The sequence below is a fragment of the Lissotriton vulgaris genome, chromosome 1_1, assembly GCF_964263255.1.
Source record: "Lissotriton vulgaris chromosome 1_1, aLisVul1.2, whole genome shotgun sequence".
Taxonomy (NCBI): Eukaryota; Metazoa; Chordata; class Amphibia; order Caudata; family Salamandridae; genus Lissotriton; species Lissotriton vulgaris.
In genome coordinates, this window is record NC_141685.1 from 452,121,752 (window position 1) to 452,142,829 (window position 21,078).

At 46.1% G+C, this 21,078-nt stretch overlaps 1 protein-coding gene across 1 annotated transcript in view; it reads left to right on the plus strand.

Annotated features, from left to right (window-relative positions):
* The window catches only part of EFCAB7 (EF-hand calcium binding domain 7), a 413,197-nt gene that overhangs the window by 291,909 nt on the left and 100,210 nt on the right, over positions 1-21,078 (plus strand). Inside the window, 2 exon segments of the mRNA XM_086953570.1 lie at positions 6,974-7,107; positions 14,978-15,126. Coding sequence (XP_086809696.1) covers positions 6,974-7,107; positions 14,978-15,126 — 283 coding nt within the window.

Sequence of the window (21,078 nt, forward strand, 5' to 3'; positions counted from 1 at the left end):
GGAGCAAAGTCACTGCAGACCAGCTGAACACCAGCCTCGCCCAAAGCCCACCTACCCACACCGACTCAGTTGCCCTCAACCTCAGGCGCTGGATCGACGACTGCGCCAACACTCTTGCCCACCCAAGAAACCCTCTAACAGACGCCCCGACAAGAGAGCCAGCTGGTTCACCTCAGACCTCCAGGCCTCCAAACAGACCTGCTGGAAACTTGAGAAGAAATTGCACCACGAACAGATACCGGACAGCCATGCAGACTACAAGAACACCATCCACACACACCATCCCCTCATCAGATCCGCAAAGAGGGCCTCCTCCAAAAACCGCCTTGACAACAAAGCACACAACAGCAAGGAGTTCTTCAACATCATGAAGGAACTCTCCAACCCCAGCTCCAACACCAACAACATCCCACCGTCGCAAGATCTCTGCGACTCCCTCACCACCTTCTTCCACTTCAAGATCACCGACATCCACAACAGCTTCAACAACCAGACCGCCTTGACAGCCACCAACACCTCAGACCCCACACCCACCATCGTCTACGACCCCCTACTCGCATGGACCAACGTGAACAATGACAACACCATCAAAACCATGAGCACAATCCACTCCTGCTCACCGTCAGACCCATGCCCGCACCACATCTTCAACAAAGCCAGCGCCACCATCGCAACCCACCTTCACACAGTCATCACCATCTCCCTCGAGACTGCAACCTTCCTGGAGAGCTGGAAGCACACCGAGATCAACGCCCTGCTCAAGAAACCCAAGGCGGACCCAAGAGACCTCAAGAACTTCCGGCCCATCTCCCTGCTCCAGTTCCCGGCTAAAGTCATCGAGAAGATAGTCAACAGACAACTGACCCGCTACCTCGAAGAGAACAACATCCTGGACCTGTCCCAGTCAGGGTTTCGCAGCACTAAAACTGCCCTCATCGCGGCCACCGATGACATCAGGACCCTGCTGGATAACGGCGAAACCGCGGCCCTCATTCTCTTGGACCTCTCAGCCGCCTTCGATACAGTCTGCCACCTCACCCTATGCACACGCCTCCACAACGCAGGGATCCGAGACAAGGCTCTGGAATGGACCACCTCCTTCCTCTCCGGCAGAACACAGAGCGTCTGCCTCCCCCCATTCCGATCCAAAGCCTCCGAGAAAATCTGCGGCATACCCCAAGGATCGTCCCTCAGCCTGACACTGTTCAACATCTACATGGCCCGCTCGCCCACGTCGCCTGACTGCACGACCTCAACATCATCTCCTACGCCGACGACACCCAACTGATCCTCTCCCTCACCAAGGACCCCCTCACCGCCAAATCCAACCTCCACGAAGGAATGAAGGCCGTCGCTGAATGGATGAACAGCCGACTGAAGCTGAACTCATACAAGACGGAGGTCCTCATCCTCGGTTCCAACCCCTCAGTCTGGGACAACTCCTGGTGGCCGACCACACTGGGAGCAGTCCCGACATCCACCGACCGCGCACGCAACCTGGGAGTCATCTTCGACTCAACACTGTCCATGAACAAGCAAGTCAACGCTGTCTCATCCTCCTGCTTCAACACCCTCTGCATGCTCCGCAAGATTTACAGATGGATCCCCAGGAAACAAGAAGAACAGTCACCCAAGCCCTAATTATTTATTATTATGTTTCTTAAATAGCGCCAGAATCGACCCCCGAAGGGGTATCTCCGCGCTTGCCTTGGGAACCCGTCCTGGCTTTTCCCTGTGAGATAGCCCCTACAGGGCATCCCCAAGGTGAAAGCCAGGCATCCCGCCGCGGGGGGCCGTTGTGGAGATTAAGCAAGCTTAATGCCCAGAGTTGCAGAGTGTGAACGCATGATTAGGTCAGGCACCGAAGCGAGAATTATCGAGTCCATGGACATTTGAGCTCAAGACCATGCCGCGTCGGGAATTGAACCCTGGTCCCGGGTCTGACCTCTGCTTCAGGGTCTGCCTGCTCTAACCAGTGAGCCACACTTCTCCACACTTCTCCCTCATCAGTAGCAGGCTGGACTACGGAAACACCCTCTGCACGGGAGCCCCGGCCAAACTCCTGAAACAACTACCCCGCCACAGCCACACCACTGCCCTTCTGAGAGACCTACACTGGCTCCCCGTCAACAAGAGGATAACCTTCAAGCTCCTCACCCACGCACACAAGGCACTCTACAACACCGGTCTGGCTTACCTCAACAGACGACTCTCTTTCTACACCCCGAACCGCCAGATCTGCTCAGCCGACCTCGCCCTCGCCACCGTCCCTCGCATCCGAAGAGCGACTACCGGTGGCAGATCCTTCTCCCACCTCGCTGCTAAGACCTGGAACACCCTCCCCTGCTCCCACTACAGACCCAGGACCTGCTAACCTTCAGGAGGCTACTCAAGACCTGGCTATTCAAGCAGTAGGTGCACCCCCCGCCTCCTCAGCGCCTTGAAACCCTCACAGGTGATTAGTGCGCTTTACAAATGTATTGATTGATTGATTGATCACCTGGCCCTTGTCCAGCAGGAAGTTACGGCTCTCTTGGCCAAGGGAACCATCGAGCGCGTTCCTGTCCCAGAAGTTGGTCGTGGTTGTTATTCTCACTACTTTCTGGTCCCCAAGAAGGACAAGGGCCTGCATCCGGAAGGAGACTTTCAAGTTGTTGACGCTTGCCCAGGTCTTGTCTGCCCTCAACCCGGAAGACTAGTTGGTAGCGTTGGACTTGCAGGACGCTTATTTACACATCTCCGTCCTGCCGGCCCACCAGCGTTACCTGCGGTTCACGGTAGGCAACAAGCATTTTAAGTTCACTGTGCTCCCCTTTGGCCTTATCAGCGCCCCTCGGGTGTTCACAAAAGGGATGGCGGTGGTCGCAGCTCATCTGCACAGATCATGGGTTTCAGTCTTCCCCTACCTCGACGACTGGTTGTTGAAGGCGGGCTCACCCCGGGCAGTCGTCTCACACCTCCAGACTATGGTTGACCTCCTGCATTTGCTGGGGTTCTCCATCAATGTGCCGAAGTCACACCTTATTCCCCTCAGAAGCTCCTCTTTATCGGAGCGGTTCTTGACACGACACGTTTCGGGTCTATCCTTCCAAACAGCAAGTCCAGGATATTCATGCTATGATTCCGATCTTTCAGCCTCTATCCCGGGTTTCAGTCAGAATGACTCTGAGGCTGCTGTTCCTCATTGTCTCCTGCATCCTGCTGGTCGATCATGACAGGTGGCATATGCGGGATCTGCAGTGGGACCTGAACTTCCAGTGGGCGCAGCATCAGGGGAATCTTTCCGATTGAGTCCAGATCTCGGCAGACACTGCACGACAATTGCAGTGGTGCCTCAAGACCAGGATTGAGTCAACGACAGATCCCTCTCCCTTCCCCAACCAGAAGACACAGTGGTGACAAACGCATCCCTTCTGGGATGGGGCGGCCACATGGGAAAGGCAGGGATCAGAGGCATCTGGTCTCCGGTGGAGTCCGGGCTCCATATCAACCTTCTGGAGCTTCGGGCGATTCGTCTTGCACTAAAAGCATTCCTTCCCTCTGTCTGGGGAAGAGTAGTGCAGGTGTTCACGGACAACACCACCGCCATGTGGTACTGCAACAAACAGGGTGGGGTGGGGTTGTGGACCCTATGTCAGGAGGCTCTCCGCCTCTGGACATGGCTGGAACATTACGGTATATCCTTGGTGGTTCATCACCTGGCTGGTTCCCTGAACGCCAGGGCAGACGAACTCAGGTGCATGATGAATCACGAATGGCGTCTTCACTCTGAGGAGGTGCAAGATCTCTTACATAAGTGGGGAGATCCTTGGTCAGATCTATTCGCCACCGAAGAGAACGCGCAATGTCAGCAATTCAGCGCGTTGGAATTTCTAAGGCGGCACTGACTAGGCGACGCTTTTCGTCGCGAGTGGTGTTGCGGTCTGTTGTATGCCTTTCCGCCGATACCACTTCTGCCCAGAGTGCTGAAGAAGATCAGGCGCGACCGGATCCAAGTCATTATTGTGGCTCCGGATTGGGCACGAAGAGTCTGGTATCCCGAGCTGCTGAACATGGCCATCGATCCCCCGATCTGACTACCTCTTCAGGAGGATCTTCTGTCTCATCAGCAAGGGACAATCTTCCACCCAAACCTGTGCAAAGTGGTCCGTAGCAGAGAAACTGCCACTGATTTAGATGTAGTTCTGCTTGTTTGTTCACAAGTTAAGCTACCTTCCTCTTTTTTTGCAGAGTATTTTGATGATTCAGCTGGGGCAAGTTGCTAGAGTTCAGTCTGAGTGTTAAAGAATAGGACAGATAAGATAAACAAGAACAAAAGAAAACAAAATATCAAGGGCTACATGTACAAAGGTAATGTTTGCGATTACAAATAGCTAATTGTTGTGTTTCTCTCTTTAGTAATCGTAAACACCAATGTTCAAATGTGTCTTTGACACATTGTGCGATTCTCAATGAGTCGCAAATAGACCTACCGCATGAATTAACCCTTTCGATGCTCATGACGAGCTCAGTTCGTCATGATGCACAGTTGAGCTGTGCTGATGACGAGCTGAGCTCGTCATGACACCAGCAAAATGGCAATTTTCAGCACAGGAGGGGGAAAACGCCTAGCATCCAAGGTGTTAATGAGTGATAGGTCTTAGTTCGCAACCCATTGGGAAACACTATAATAACTGGGATGGTGATCTGCTGGGGTCAGCAGACTACCATGAGTGTGACTGCTTTTAAATAAAGCAATCTTGTTTTCGAAACGCAGCTCGTTTTCCTTAAAGGAAAATGGGATAAGTTTAAAAAGAAGGTGACGTTTTCTTTTTCTTTTTTGAGAGTAGTCAATGCTCCATGGTACCACTGCCTGCTCTTAAAAATGTTTTTTTTACAAACATTCATGAAGGGAAAGGGGTCTTGGGGACCCCTTCCCATTTGCAAATGGGTTACCACGTACTTGAAGTAGGCGGTAAAATGCAATTTTGTTTGTGACCGCATTTCTGTCGCAAAATATTCACACTTACCACTGCGATTTGGTATTAGGAAGAGACAGCCTAAGCATGCGCCTTCCTAATACCAAAGCACCAACCCATTTCGGTAATAGGTTACCAAATCGCAAATAGGGATTTGTATATGTGTAAAAGCCTTTTTTGCCTTTGCAGATCGACCAACTGTGCGAATCGGCCCATTTGCGACCAAAAAAAAGCCTTTGTGGCCCCAACTTCTTGGAAAGCAAGAAGATGGAAAAATGGAGGCCAAATATAGACCTGGGATCTCTCAAATAGCTCCCAAGAAATAGGTTTTTTGTATAGTGACAATTCTGAAGATTATATCCCTCCTTCTGCATAGATGTGAAGAGTGCATATTATGATATCCCACCTCTAAAAACATAAACTGTCCTCCCCCAATTGCATTAACATTCATCCATTGGAGATGAACACTGTCCTAAGTAGCACACTTATGTCTGAGCACAACATAAAATGGATGCTTTAGTGGAGAGCATTTTACTTGCGAGAACATCTGTCAAACTCACTTGTGAGCTTCTAGCTTTGTCCATCAAACGGCCATGCATTCTTAATTTTTTCTTTATTTTAATTTTTTACAAATCCGTCCGCTATGACTTGTGTGCCGTCAGAATTTTCCCCTGAAACATTTGTGGTCTCAATTTGCAGATTTTAAAATGTTTGCTTCAAGAGTAGAAAGAGATTTGTACACTCCAGTGGACAAGAGGACACTAAAGAATTTGCTACCAGACTTATGAACTTTTGTTTGCAAACCAGTAAGAGAGAGCTATTATCCAAGCATAGGACTGCATGGTGCATACCGTCAAAGTCTGGAAAGCTGCAAGTCTAATAGAAACATTAGAAATAGGGTACAGGTGCATTCCACAAGCAGCATTGACATGACTATAGCTCTTCATGTAGAAGTGAATTTTGAAGACATTTCCGTTCTGCAACATCAAGAACAGTGCACTGTTTCTCTGAGAACTAGTGTCAGGCCACATATAATAAAATAAAAGCTGTGCTTCACAATCTGTTTATAACAGCAAAAGTGTCATACAACCTACATTATTTGCAACCTACTGGTGATTCCAATTAAAGGCGTGTAAGCCTATCAATATTCTAAACTATGACACAAAAAAGATACTTATGTGTAGTTACAGTTCTCTAGCATGACACTGGGCTTGGATTCACAGGTCTGACCCTCCTTGAGGATCTGTAATGTTTCGTATTGTTTCTCACTAGTACTAGAGAATGAGAAGGTGGCCTACGAGATTTAGGCATACCCACCCCATTGGGTGAAAAGTTGACTAAAGTACAATGAAGTGGAAAGGCTAGAAACCTAAAATAGCAACCAATGTTAGTACTAATTTAATGTATTCATACAAAGGGTTCCCAGTATGTAAACAGAGAATAATTTGGGCCTAGGAGTCGTTGAAAGATAACTGTGCAAGTGCAGTTATGGGTAAGTAATTTTTTCTTACTCTTATAGAAGCCTGTTGTGTCATAAAAAAAGAATACATAAGTGAGTCACACAGAACATGTCATTTTATCGAGTTTCATCCCCACGCTTCCTAGAAGCTGCTGAAGCTTATCAAAATACTCTTCTTTTGTCTAACACACAGAGAACAAAAGTCACCTGTTGCTGCCATTTTAAATATCCCGCCTAGTGTGGTGTATTTTTTAATTCATATTGAGGAATCACATGTAGGACAGATTTCACAGCATTACTGAATAGGGGTACTCAGTTAATCCATTTAAGATTAATAGAAATGTGATGCCTTGACTCTTACAATAAGCCTATATATTCATTCTTCCATTCTAATTTTGGGGCTTTGTAAGTAAGGTAATGCTTCACACAAATGATAAACTGTGCCCCTGGATTCTTTGATGTGTTGAGGCAACTGTGTAATGTTGATTGAACTGAAGTACATTAACCAGTGCCACTCAAGAAAGCTTGCACTTCATTTTGTTTTTCAAAATTGCAGGGCAACTTTATCAGACATATTTGACATGATTGATTTGGATGGAAATGGTCTTCTGAGCCTTGAAGAGTACAATTTCTATGAGCTGAGGACTAGTGGTGAAAAGTGTGATGATGATGCTTGGGCTCTTTGCAAAGGTGAGTTTTCTCATTTCTTGTATTTATGTTTTTGTAATTTTTTAAGGTTTTCAAAGAGAATACAGACAAAACGTCAGTGTAATGGCCACCTTCACCTGGTAGTCACTAAATTGCCTCAGACCATTTGAAAATTGGGAAGTGATGAGAACAAATGCTTAATGCCTCACAAATTGTCTGCCTTCAAATCCCAGTCTAATAAAAAATACTCATCGTCCCAATGCAATAGGGATCAGAAGGCAGGTCTCCAGCTGATAACCACACCTACTAACAGTGTAGATGTTTAAACCCTCAAAATACCAGCAGGACCCAGAAACATTCATGCTGGTAAAAGAAAATGTGGATCTATATGCCCCAGGTTTTATTGATATTATCAGTGGATCATTTGTTCAAGCTGTGATTCACTAACAAAATGGAGTAGACTTGGTTTTCTCCACTGTTGAAACTTGCCACCCTGAATCCTTTATGCCCTATTAAGGTATAGATGAGTAGCTTCTCTTTTCTCTTCATATCTTCATGTTTGAAGCATATATATTGCTCTTTTACAATTGGATTTTAACCCTTTACTCTTCAAAAGTGCCATTATAACAAAAAGCAACTTACTTTTTGTAGTGAGGTACATATCACGGACATTCACTACTTCATTAAATGGTCCAAATTCATCATGCAGGCTTTTCAGGAATAAGAACAAACTCTACAGACAGTGATTTTACGTAAGTGACCATTAGACTTAGGTTTCAACATACTCTATTAGAAAATACATTTTTAATTTAAGTGATTTCATTTATTTTGGTTTTATGCTGTGTAAAGTAATTAGGTTGTTTTGCAGCACCTTTAGAGTACTTTGTAATAAATACATAAATCTTTGGGCATATTATTAATGGGTTGTTCCAGAAGATTATACTTCCACTGGAACTGAAAGGATGTTATTGCATTAGTGTCGAGAGTTGAGCACCAAAATCTGAGGTTGAGTGTAGGATGCTGAGAGTCAAATTGGAATATTTAAGTCAGGAAGGATGAGTTAAGTTGGTGATGTCAAGTGAAGCAACCTAAATGTTTTTGTTCGCGGATACTTTGAGAGTCAAGCCAAACACAAGTTTGGGTTCCGTATCCAACATTCTTTTTTTTCTTCAGAGTTTTAATCTCATTCCGCAGTTCAAGACATATTTGAACAAATTGTTTTTCACCACTTTTTTGAGAATCTGGTGGTTTGCCTAACTATGCTCTTGAAGAGGGGTGGAGAGAATTATCTAGCCTAGCCAGGAGCAGGATAGACTGCCCTTGCCTTTTTCCATTTGACAATTGTTAAATTATCTGAGCTTGGCTAAATCAATATTTTGGTTGGTCAGTAGTACATGGCAGCATTTACCGGTGATCTGAACCATTTCATAGAAGACCTTGTGCATGGTGCAGATTATTTTGAAATTAGCTCATACTTCATTGAGTCATTGCAGTGTTTTAAGGCGGGTTTTCTGTGATCCTTGTTTTTGTGTATTTTACTTATTTAAAGTTTTAAATTGAACAGACTAGGCCCGAATGTGTATTGAAGTGCTGAACAAATATAGTCATGCATTGATCATATGAACAATTAACAGTTAGTAATTAATGTGACAAGTACATCAATGTAACAGGAATATGCGACTGTAACTAAAATTCTTTGCTGAAATCCACACATTAATAAATTGTCAGTGAGTAATGCTGGAAATGATAAATACATTTTCAATTCACAATTAAAAAAAGCTGACTGTCTCTGTCTGTAGTAGGATAGAGCATCACCATTAGCTTTTCTATTTCTGGTAGATAAAATAGACATAATAGAGAAAGAACTAACAGTGCAGACCTCTGGTTTGTATAGAAGCAACCTCCGAGGTCGTAGAGACTGAGTAGGTCTGTATGCGCTTGATAGCTAAAAAGAAAAAAGTGGAACAACAACTTCAAACTATTGGTGCATACATTGCAGATGATGGAAAACAGAAGAGGGTAGATACCCTCATAGAGGCTTGCAGAATCTCCCAAGATGTATCAGCCTGAGAACCAGCTCCATACCAGATGTGTATTCTAATCCATCTACTGGGTTCTCAGCATAGCTCATCTCCCCGCCATTCACCCACATTCTGAACTCAGGGAATGGTGAGCTGCCGAAGACTTAGATTCTGACTGCTCTGCATAGTGTGGAATGCAGGCAGGGTCTTTTCCGGATCATCTTTCACCTTGAAGTGTGGTTCTTCCAGAAGCCTACAGTCCCAGTGGGCTATGGTAGCTGCCTATGCCGGACCCTCGCTTTCCTTTTTCAATACTGGACCCCCGGGAGGTTCTAGATACAACTCACCCCACCCCACGCACTCAACCTTGAGGACACAAGGACTGCCGAAGAGCCACCCCGAACTCCACCCAAGGACAGTTCTCCTGCAGACACTGCAGACGATCCTTCATCACCACCCCCCCCCCCCCCCCGCCGAAAACCCACTGGATGCCCTGACATGCATCCTCCTCAACGTACGCTCCCTACACAGACACTGCATCGAGATTCGCCCGACGTCGCCTTCCTCACGGAAACTTTGACTAACACCACCTCTGGTCTGGACACCGCCACTGCCATTCCCTACGGATAGAAGATCCAGAAAAAGGACCGCCCAGACCGCCTAGGAAGAGGACTCTCCATCGCACACAGGATCTCCCTTCGACTCTCCACCTCCTACCCCAGCGACCCCCACTCCAACATAGAACACCTCCACTTCCACATCCAGACAAATCCAAGAACCACGCTACGCGGCACCCTCGCCTAAAGACCCCCCCAGACCTCACGGCCAGGCCGCAACCATCATCGCCGAACTCATCGCGCCCCACGCCATTGCGTCCACGAACTACATCCTACTCGGAGACCTGAAATTTCACGTCGACAACCGCAGCGACCCCAACTCCATCACCCTCCTAGACAACCTATCCAACTTGGGACTCAAGCAGCTGGTCACCACCCCCATGCACAGATCAGGACACACCATCCACCCTATCTTCGCAGGAGGGACAAACATCCAGTTCAGCCACACCTCGCAGCCCCTCTGGACTGACCATCAATGCATACACTTCACCTTCAACACCTCCTCCGGACCCAAATTTCCCCCACGCCCGCCTCAAAGGAACTGGAGTAAGATCACAGAGGAGCATCTCAACACTACCCTCCTCCAAGACCCACCCAGCGTCACGACCGATGCCAACTCCGCAGTCAGGGAACTTCACTGCTGGATCTCCAGCTGCGCCAACAAGCTTACACCCCTCCGATTCCAGAGCAAGCCACATCCCCTGAAAGCTGCCTGGTTCACCACTGAACTGAAAGAAGGCAGGCGTTCCTGCAGACGCCTCGAGAAAATCTGGCGAAACCAGAAAACCACGGAAGACCAAAACATCTACCGGAGTGCCATGAAAGAATACCACCAGCGCATAAGAGACACCAAGCAGACTTTCATCAAGAACAAAATCAACACCAAAGCAACCAACGCTAAAGAACTCCTCAACGTTATACAGCAACTCACCAAACCCCCCAGGGAAGCCACGGATGTCACACCTTTCCTTTAACTAAGCAACGAGCTCAGCTCCTATTTCCACTTGTAAATCAAGGGTCTCTACAACAACTTTAGTGAACAGACTCCGGACACCACCCCCCTCGCCACCATTAACGACACAGCACCTACCATCAAAACCAGGAATCCTGCCACAGTCGAACAGACCACTGTTACCATGAAGAACACCCACTCAGGACCCCCCACGGACCCATGCCGACTGCACATCTACCACAGGGCCGCCGCCACCATGGCACCCGAACTAGGACGTACAATCAACTCCTCCTTCGAATCCGGAATCTTCCCAGACGCCTGGAAGGGGGCAGAGGTCAAACCCCTCCTCAAGAAGACCACGCCCGACTCGATAGTTTTGAAAATCTACTGGCCCATCTCGCTCCTCCCCTTCACCGCCAAAGTCACCGAGAGACTCTTAAACACCCAGCTGTCCCCCTTCATCGAAGAAAACTCCATCCTAGACGCCACTCAATCCAGCTTCCGCAGTAACCACAGCACCGAGACCACCCTTCTCGCTGCCAACAATGACATCTGCATTCTACTCGACCAGGGACACACCGCAGCCCTCATCCTACTAGACCTCTCTGCAGCCTTCGACACCGTCTCATGCCACACCCTCATTGCCAGACTCCACAACGCTGGGATAAGAGGAACCGCCCTCTCCTCAATCCAATCCTTTCTCTCCAGCAGAACCCAGAGGATTAGACTCACCCCATTTCTCTTTGAAGGGGGTGATGAGTGCGTTTGATCAAATTGTAAATATCCTTAGGCTGAATCCTTGCTCTTGTAATCAAAATCAGGAGTCCAAGTGATGTAGAAAAAATACTTTTATTAAATAGGGTTTAAAACATGAACAGCCGACACGTGTTTCGCCCCCTGTGGCGATTTGCGCCAGGGCTTTTTCAAGGCTATTTACAGTATCATACGTTCGTTTTACAAATCTTCAAAGAATTAATTTTGTTTTCAAAATCTCCGATTATTTGTCAAGTTTCGATTTCTCAGGGTATAATCCTCGGGTCTCGTCTTATCTCTCCGCTCGGAATCGGCCGCTTTCGCCCCTTTCTGAGCCCACAGAGATCAACTGAGGAGTGCTCCAAGGATCATCACTCAGCCCCACGCAACATCTACATGGCCCGCCTCGCCTACATCGTCAGACAGCACGGGCTCAGCACAGTATCATACGCCGACGATACCCAGCTCATCCTCTTTCACCAACAACCCAGAAGACGCCAGACTCTGCTTCCAGGAATGAATGAAGGACGTCCCCGCCGGATGAAAAGCAGCTGCCTGAAGCTCAACTCGGAGAACACCAAGGTCCTTATCCACGGACCCTCCGCCTCCGCCTGGGACAACACCTGGTGGCCCTCCGCCCTTGGGAGCCCGCCAACCCTGACAGACCACTGCATCATCCACCACTCCTCCCTCACCATGACCCGCCAGATCAACTCCATTGCCTCCACCAGCTTCAACTGCCTCCGTATCCTCCCCGAATACAGAAAAAATGTCATCCACGCTCTCATAACCAGCAGACTGGACTACGGCAACACCCTCTACGCTGAAATCAACAGAACTCTCCTTCACAAACTCCAAACCATCCAGAATGCCGCAGACAGACTCATCCTTGGAACCCCACAGTATGAACACATGAAACAACACCTACGAAACTTCCACTGGCTCCCCGTCGAGAAGAGAATAACCTTCAAACTTCTTCTACAACTACAAATTCCACCACAACATCGGACCCAAATACCTCAACAGTTCCCAAGAGGAACCTCCGCTCTGCCGACCTTGCCCTCGCAGAGACCTCCCGCACTGCCGAACAAAATCAGGCTGCATAGCGTTCTCCTACGTCACAGACAAAGCCTGGAATGAACTCCCCTTCAACATCAGATGCTACCTCACCCTCCACACTCCAGGAGGAACCTCAAGACCTGGCTTTTCGACTGAACCGGAGCTTGACCCCCCGCTTCCCCCAGCGCCTTGAGACCCTCAGGGGTGAGTAGCACCCTTTATAAACCTGCTGATTGATTGATTGATTGATTGAATACTAGCTCGGCATGCTACCCAGGTCCTGCTGCATACCCAAGTCTAAAGTGGGAGAATTTGCATGCTCTGGGACTCGACACTCCCACCCTTCAGTCTGCTGCAACCAGTCTCACCTTTGATCTTGGCCTGGGGAGTGCCTACATTTCTTGTTCCTGGTCAAGAGCAGTTTTCACCAATCCACATGGGCTGGAATGTAAGACAGGCCTTAGAACGTCTCTGAACAAATCACAAGAGCGAGTCCCTTCGATGGCCTGAAAGTGGATGCCATATGTGAACTCTGCCCATAGTTGATTAGTGCGAGTGCAAATATCTGTAAGGGAAGGCTTTGCTTATCCAGAAATAGTCTACTCAACACACACATGTGCCAAATATTGAAGAAGCAAATAACTCGCCAGCCAGTATATTTTCAAGTCTTCATCTCTTCATGTCGGTATCTCGTTTGAAAGACATACCAACTCTTTGAAGACCTACTTTTATGCTACTCCCACAAAAACAAATTGACTTATCCATCTGAAATTTGCTAAACCTAGGTGGCTACCATCCAACACTTGCTCCTCTTCTCACTCTTCAAGTATTATGTTGGATGCAAACCTCTAATTCCAAATACACATAAAACATCTAAGCAGCTAATTTCCCATTACACAATTTCAAGAGAAAGATTTCAACCTCGTCTCATCCGACCAGCTCAACACAACCACATCACGCCCATTCTTTGAGACATCACCTGGCTCCCAGTTCCTGTCTTGCTCATAAGGCCTTTCAAAATGGCCTTGTGAGTTTATGTAACTCAACTACTCACCATATCCTAAAAATCAAAACGCCGAAATTCTCTTCTGTTGGAAAAGCCTTATTTTAAATCTTCAGCTGCCCAAAACAAACATTCTCTTGTGGAACTCTCTCCCATTCAAAATGCAAACTTAAACTCCACTTAGTGTTAGTGTTGTGATCACAATATAAGATCATCTCATTCTGTACTGGTTGCTTACGTGTATGTGTTCTTGTTTTTATAACCCTCCTTACTTATCTTGTAAATTACTGTTTTCAACGCATTGTTTGTGAAAGCACCTTACACCTTTCAGTCCAGGTGAGCTATATAAATGTAAAAAGAAATAAAAAGTAAAAAATGGGGTTCCCTAAGATTCACATCTGTTCCACATTTCAGCAATATATCAAGGCATACATTTACTTAAGCTGCCAGTAGGCCTATGAGAGTCAGCCCTGCTGCTCAGTCGCCTTATTCGGGTGAAGATACAGTCATTTCTGATGTTTGTTACTGGACTTTATATTACTCTAACAAAACGAAATCCAGAGTTATACTATTGAACTTACCAAAGCTTACTAATGAAGTTACACGTTCATTTCTGTTATAGTGAGTTTGCTAACATCATTTGGTTTGTTATGGAGTTTTCAGGATGACCAGGTCAGGTGATATTTGTATGTTTCAAGGGACGCGCTCATGAGACTCATGATGTCTAGTGACCATCAATAACTCTCTCGAAAAAACAACCCACACTGCAATTCTAGGTAGGGAAGCAAACACTCCTTAATCTAGCCATCAATAAAAAGTGTAGTGACCATGCTGCATAAAACTGCCTATAAAATGGCTTACGAAAAACAAAGCTGTAAAATAACTGCTTATTCTATAGAAGATGCTCTGCTGCGACATGTGCCACACTGCATAAAATGCACAAACTAAATTATGTGTCATTAGAAATGTGATTGCCTCTCTCTTGAAATCATATGCATGGTTTCAGTGAACAGCAAACTGTACTGTACTAATACTGTACATGGGCTTTGCGCAATACGTGTTCACTCTTCTCATACTAGAGCACTTGGTGTCCAAATACCTTTCCCATCCATGAGAATCAAATGCTACTTGTAAAGCCACAACTACACTGAGCATTCAAACGTGCAAGGTTCAGCACTAACCTTTGTTATGGCAGGTACCAATTGTTAACAACAACTGCTTCTGCCTTCAAGGAATGGAGCTGCTCCAGGCAGAAGTCTTTGCTACAGTCCTTTCCCTGTCGTCTCTCCAAGTCTAAAGGTGATCATCTCATCAAGCACATCGCATCAGCAATTACTTACCTGGTGGTAACGCTGAGTAGAGATTGTCATCTTGAAATCTTGAGAGTAGGGTTAAAAGATGTTGAACATCAGAAGACTAGAATATGGTGTATTCATAAAAGTAGTATTAATGTGGCATAGACTTTATGTGATTGTCCAAATGCTAATAAATATTACTTTTTTAATAGAAAATTTTGAAACTCAGAAGAATGAGCTAACCAGACAGGGATTTATGGATCTCAATCTTATGGAAGCTAATGATCATGATGGGGATCCGGCGGACCTCTGGGTGGCTTTGCAGTCAATGGGTTACAACAGAGCACTGGAACTGACAGAGGTACCGTCCACCACATATGCTATAAAATGCATGTTTTCATGGTACTGCCTTGATTTTGACTGTGGCTTTGGTCTGTACCCACCAATTGAAAAATTATGTCTTATATTATATGTTTTTATCTATATATCTAATATTATTGCTTACAATGTTTTATCTTGCAAATTAGTTCATGAATTTACATGAATTGTCCAGATTTGCTTGGTAGATGTTTCATTATGTGCGTTAAAATGGCATATAATATATAATTAGGATACTGTGTATTTCGCCTTCTGCTACAAAGCATCAGAAAGTGGAACCAACTTCTTATTTTTGAATACACTTTCTTTTCTGTATTAGTATTCTTCGTCTATGAATTACAAGTCATGCAGTTCCTAGCAGTTGTGATGTAGGGGATGGCATGTTAATTGATTATGTGTCAGCACTTGTGCAGATACATGTTTTCTCTTTGGGATTTCATGCACATCAATTTGTCAGTACTAAATCACAGCTCTCCTTCCTTTACTCGACTGAAACATACTTCTAGGTCATAGGAGGCAACCAGAGTAAATTGGTGCTGGATCCATGCTGTCCAGTTCTGGATGCTGGAGACAAATGTACCTTCGGAAGTGGATCCAGAGAGGCACCTCACTACTCCATTTAGGGACTACTGTTGGCCAGATAATCAGACTGGACAGCTAGAAGTCTCTCCCAGGTTTGGTAAAACAAATAGCAGGGACACCAAGTCAGCTGAATAAAGACAAGGGTAAGATGTACTCATGGTACAGTGTGAATCTATGCTATTCACATGTGACCTGTTTCATCCGCAATGTGCTGCTGCTGATAATCTGAAAATTCCAACAGGAACTTTAGAGAAATGGTGCTAAATCCTTCTGGAGAATTAAAGGAAGCTGAATCAAGTAAATGTGATTGAAGTCAGTCAGAAAGGAACTCCCTCGCAAACAAATTGCTTAACTGCATCAGAAACTGAATGAATCAAAATAGGAGAGGTAACAACAGAGACAAAAGAGATCTCTCCTAATGGAGGATGTAGAGTAGGACGGGAACTGGAACAAGGCCATTGCAAAGTCTAAATACCTAAGCAGTCTAGGCAGGAATGAAAGAGCATGTCTGGCCAATATAAAGTTGAATCTCTTACTGAAGAGGTTGATGAGATACTGCCCTTCTTTGGTCATGCCTTATTAAAGGCCTTTTCCTGATAACTAATTAGTGTCTGGTGCACTACCAGGGTGTGAGAGAGAGGGTGAGGCTTCACCAGAGTGTCCTACTTATAAAGACACAACTTGCTTGTCACCGACTTTCAGCGCCTTGCATTGTTTTGAGGTTGCCAGGAGTTCCTTTCTCTATGGATTGCCATCCCGCACAATCGCCACAGTTATCATAGATCTCGTCTTTACTGCTGCAGTCTCCTTATCTCAACTCTCTCCCTAGGAATAGGCTGTGTGGGTATGGGCATACATGCTTTTTGCAGTGGGATCTGGGGTTTGGTGGTAGGATGAACGCAACAGCAAAAAGTCCTAACACTTGCATGGTAAATGACCTACAGAACCACTGCCAGCTTCGTTTTAGGTAAGGTGTTTTTCTCTGCTTGAGGGGATCAGTCTATGTTTATTACATTTCACAGGCAGGTTTGGTTTACACCCCACATACTTTTCCAGGCACGTCTGTGCTTTCAACAGTCAACAGATAACGTTGCACTTCTTGTAGTGTTTTCACATTTGCCCTTACTCACCAGATTTAAAAAATGCCAATATGGCACATAGACTGACCCTTATTGGTATCACTTTTAAAATAGATGTATTTTTATTAAACTTCTCAAAACATCACAGCAAAGCAAGTTGTACAATACCATAATCGCTAGCAGGCTTAACATTGAGATAGGACAGCCGTGTACTGGTAACATAATAGAGGTATAGTTAGTTTCATGTTGGATGGCAAACCTTTAATTCCACATACACTTAAAATGGCTAAGCAGCTAATTTCCCATTACACAATTTCAAGATTAAAATTTCTGCCTCATCTCATCCGACCAGCTCAACACAACCACATCACGCCCATTCTTTGAGACATCAACTGGCTCCCAGTTCCTGTCTTGCTCATAAGGCCTTTCAAAATGGCCTTGTGAGTTCATGTAACTCAACTACTCACCATATCCTAAAGATAAAAAAGCCGAAATTCTCTTCTGTTGGAAAAGCCTTATTTTAAATCTTCAGCTGCCCAAAACAAACATTCTCTTGTGGAACTCTCCCATTCAAAATGCAAACTTAAACTCCACTTAGTGTTAGTGTTGTGATCACAATATCAGATCATCTCATACTGTACTGGTTACTTATGTGTGTGTGTTCTTGTTTTTATAACCCTCCTTACTTATCAATTGTAAATTACTGTTTTCAACGCATTGTTTGTGAAAGCACCTTACACCTTTCAGTCCAGGTGAGCTATATGAATGTAAAAAGAAATAAAAAGTAAAGAAATGGTGGTGCCTGAGATCCGCATCTGTTCACATTTCAGCAATATATCAAGGCAAACATTTACTTAAGCTGCCAGTAGGCCTATGAGAGTCAGCCCTGCTGGGGTATGGTGGTAGGATGAACGCAACAGCACTAAGTCCTAACACTTGCATGGTAAATGACCTACAGTACCACTGCCAGCTTCGTTTTAGGTAAGGTGTTTTTCTCTGCTTGAGGGGATCAGTCTATGTTTATTACATTTCACAGGCAGGTTTGGTTTACACCCCACATACTTTTCCAGGCACGTCTGTGCTTTTAACAGTCAACAGGTAACGTTGCACTTGTTGTAGTGTTTTCACATTTGCCCTTACTCACCAGATTTAAAAAATGCCAATATGGCACATAGACTGACCCTTATTGGTATCACTTTTAAAATAGATGTATTTTTATTAAACTTCTCAAAACATCACAGCAAAGCAAGTTGTACAATACCATAATCGCCAGCAGGCTTAACATTGAGATAGAACAGCTGTATACTGTTAACATAATAGAGGTACAGTTAGTGGCCATAACTGTATTACCATGTACAACAAAAGAAAGACAGGGCATTGAGCCCTCTGGAGAGAATTGCCACAATGCAGTAGCTGTGGAACGATACCTCCCCCATTGAAAACATCAGCCAGATGCTTTCCCTGGGTCCCCCAACCACAACAAGGGTAAATAAACATAACATTGAGGCAGAAAGAATTGGAGGCCACTAAGGGGCGTCACCCAGCGTCAGACCCGTCGCTTCTGCATCCAAAGCCGATGAGGAGCTGCCAGAAGGGGATCTATCTAGAATCACCTAGCCCCTACGATCCATTAGCAGGCATGCTAACAAGATTGTATCCCTTGCAGGAAAAATCGACCCGCAAGAAGGAAGAGATGGTGAAGCATTCATGCTCCGGAGGTTCTTCAACACTGGCATCCCACCACTCCCATATTTTACGAGTTAGGACGCCATGAAGTATGAAATGACCCACCAGGAGATCATAGGTCTCTTGGAGGTCGGAGAAAGGACACAATTTCCCCCACAAAAAGATCACCTAGGACATCAATCCCTGCTGCCGGCAGCTCGCCAAGTCCCGACCACTCTCCTGGGTGCCCCCAATGCCAATCGCCAAAAGAGGAAGTTCCCAGGTGTATGAGATCGGCCTCCGGGTCCGCTGTAAGGCACAAGCCAAAACATAATGTGCAGTCCTCAAAAGGATATTCGAGGTCCATACCATGGAAGCAGGTGTCGGTTTCAGTAGAATACCCAATAGTAAATCCTTTTTAGGAGAGTCACACCCACCAGTTCCCACAGAGAAACCCGCCAATGAGCCACTCACTGAAGCTGCGCTGTCAGGTAAAATAATCTAGGTCAATGCTGCCAGACTCAACTTCCAGAGGGCTACACTCCGACGTGAAGTGCCCCAATTAAGCGACAGCAACAAACCATGCAGCTCCCTAAAGAAGTTTTGGGGCAGCTCATGCAGGAGGGGCGCAAACAAATAAAGGAAACATGGCAGTATAATCATCCTTGAAAGAGCCACCTTGCCACTCACCCATAAAGGTAATGTTGTCCAGAAGGCAATAGAGTGACGCAGCCCAGCCAGCACTTGCCTAAAGTTGCCCTTGTGCAACAGTACTGGGAGGGGTAAACGGCCACTCCAAAGTTCTGAACCTTATGTCGCTCCCATCGCAGCACCGGTGCCGAGGGGATAGGACTGCGTGCAGTGACATCCTCCTCAAGGGATAAACACATACCTTATCCAAACTGACCTCCAGTCCGTGAACCTTGAACTCCGACAACGCCCCTGAGATCCTTCCCTCAAAGATACAATAACATATCATGTGCATACAGAGAGAGTTATGTGCAGTCGGATAAAATGCTCAGACCCTGGTAATGTAGACCCTAGTGAACCGTGTGAGCAAATAGTTCCATGGCCAACGCAAACAGTAGAGGTGATAGGGGACTACCTTCTCAAGTGCCTTGTTCCGCAGCAAAGGCCTCTGAAGTGAAAGTACCAGTACGGATCCTGGTGAGGGGGTCAGTGTAGAAAAGCTTTGTCCACCTGACAAAGGATAAACCCAGGCCCATACCAAAACATGCAGCATATAGGAACTCCCAGTGGAGCGCGTCAACCACCTGCTTAATACCCACTGAGATGACCACTGCCTCCGGTGGGAGTTGTCCCCGACAGTCTAATGCCAGAAACAATTGCCGAATATCCAGTATAGTGCTACACGTAAGGAGAAAGCCCATCTGGTCAGGATGGACTAAAGAGCACATATGAGGAAGTAAGTGAGTCACCAATATTTTGCTCAAGATTTTTTAATGAACATTGAGAATGGACAGGGGGCAGTAAGAATCAAGAAGAAGAGGGTCCTTAGCCTTCTTTGGGAATGACACAACAGTGGCCTTTCGAAGCGAGGGCTGGTGCCAACCACATTGCTGATAATCATTGAAAAGCACCACTAGCCTAGGTATGAGATCAGATGCGAACGCTGCGTAAATATTTTTCAGTTACCCATCTAAGCCAGACACCTTTCCCCTCACTCCCCTTACCTCCTGCTCAGAGATATCCACACCCAGTCGATCCAAAACCCGCCGACTCAAGGGACACTGGAGAAGCAGCCGAAATGTAAGACAGTATGTCTCACTCACTACTGGCCAACCCTGAGGAGTACAGTTCATGATAGTGTTGCAGGTACACCTCTTTGATCTCTTCCTGCGTGAAGACTTCTCGCCCCAAGGTGCGACATAGCTGAACTATAGTGTGACTGCCCCAGGCATCCTGCAAAAGCCATGGAAGGATTTTACCCAACTTATCTTGATCCGCATGGGCCCTAGCCGCGTACACCTTCTAATCAAAGCAGTGAAGGCGCTCGCCTAGCTCAAACAGATTCTCCTGCTTGCCAGCAGTCACCCCCTTTTATCCGGAGTCCCTTACAGCCCACCCAGAATACCATCCAGCACTGCTTCCTGGCAGTGAATATTTTAAAGTAGGTGAGTGCTAACCCCCATTCTACTAGATATGCACTGTTCCCGATTCACAAAACTTTATATACTCCCACTCCATCCCTACCAACGAGGCTGAACCAGCATTATCATTCCGGTACTGGGAGATGTGTTCCTCTAATAAAACTCGGTAGGCTTGGTCATCCACGCCAAGGACGAACTGGACGAAGCGGCGATGGGCTCTACTAGGGGCGGACTCAGCTGCAACAGGTATTCGCATCATGATCTGCTGAAACTTAAACCTTCTCGGCAGTCGTGCCATTATTCGTTCTTCCCTGAGGCTTTTCAGAATTTACCTGGCTGTAGATGCTATGGGACAAGCATTATGGGAGCTGGGGTTCCTCCTGGACCAATTAATGCAGGCACTATTAGTAAATCTATGTAGAGCACAATTAGGGACCATGGGTTTCTAATCAATGCGAGGTCCTTGATAAGAAACAATGTTTCTTTTAAGGATTTTGT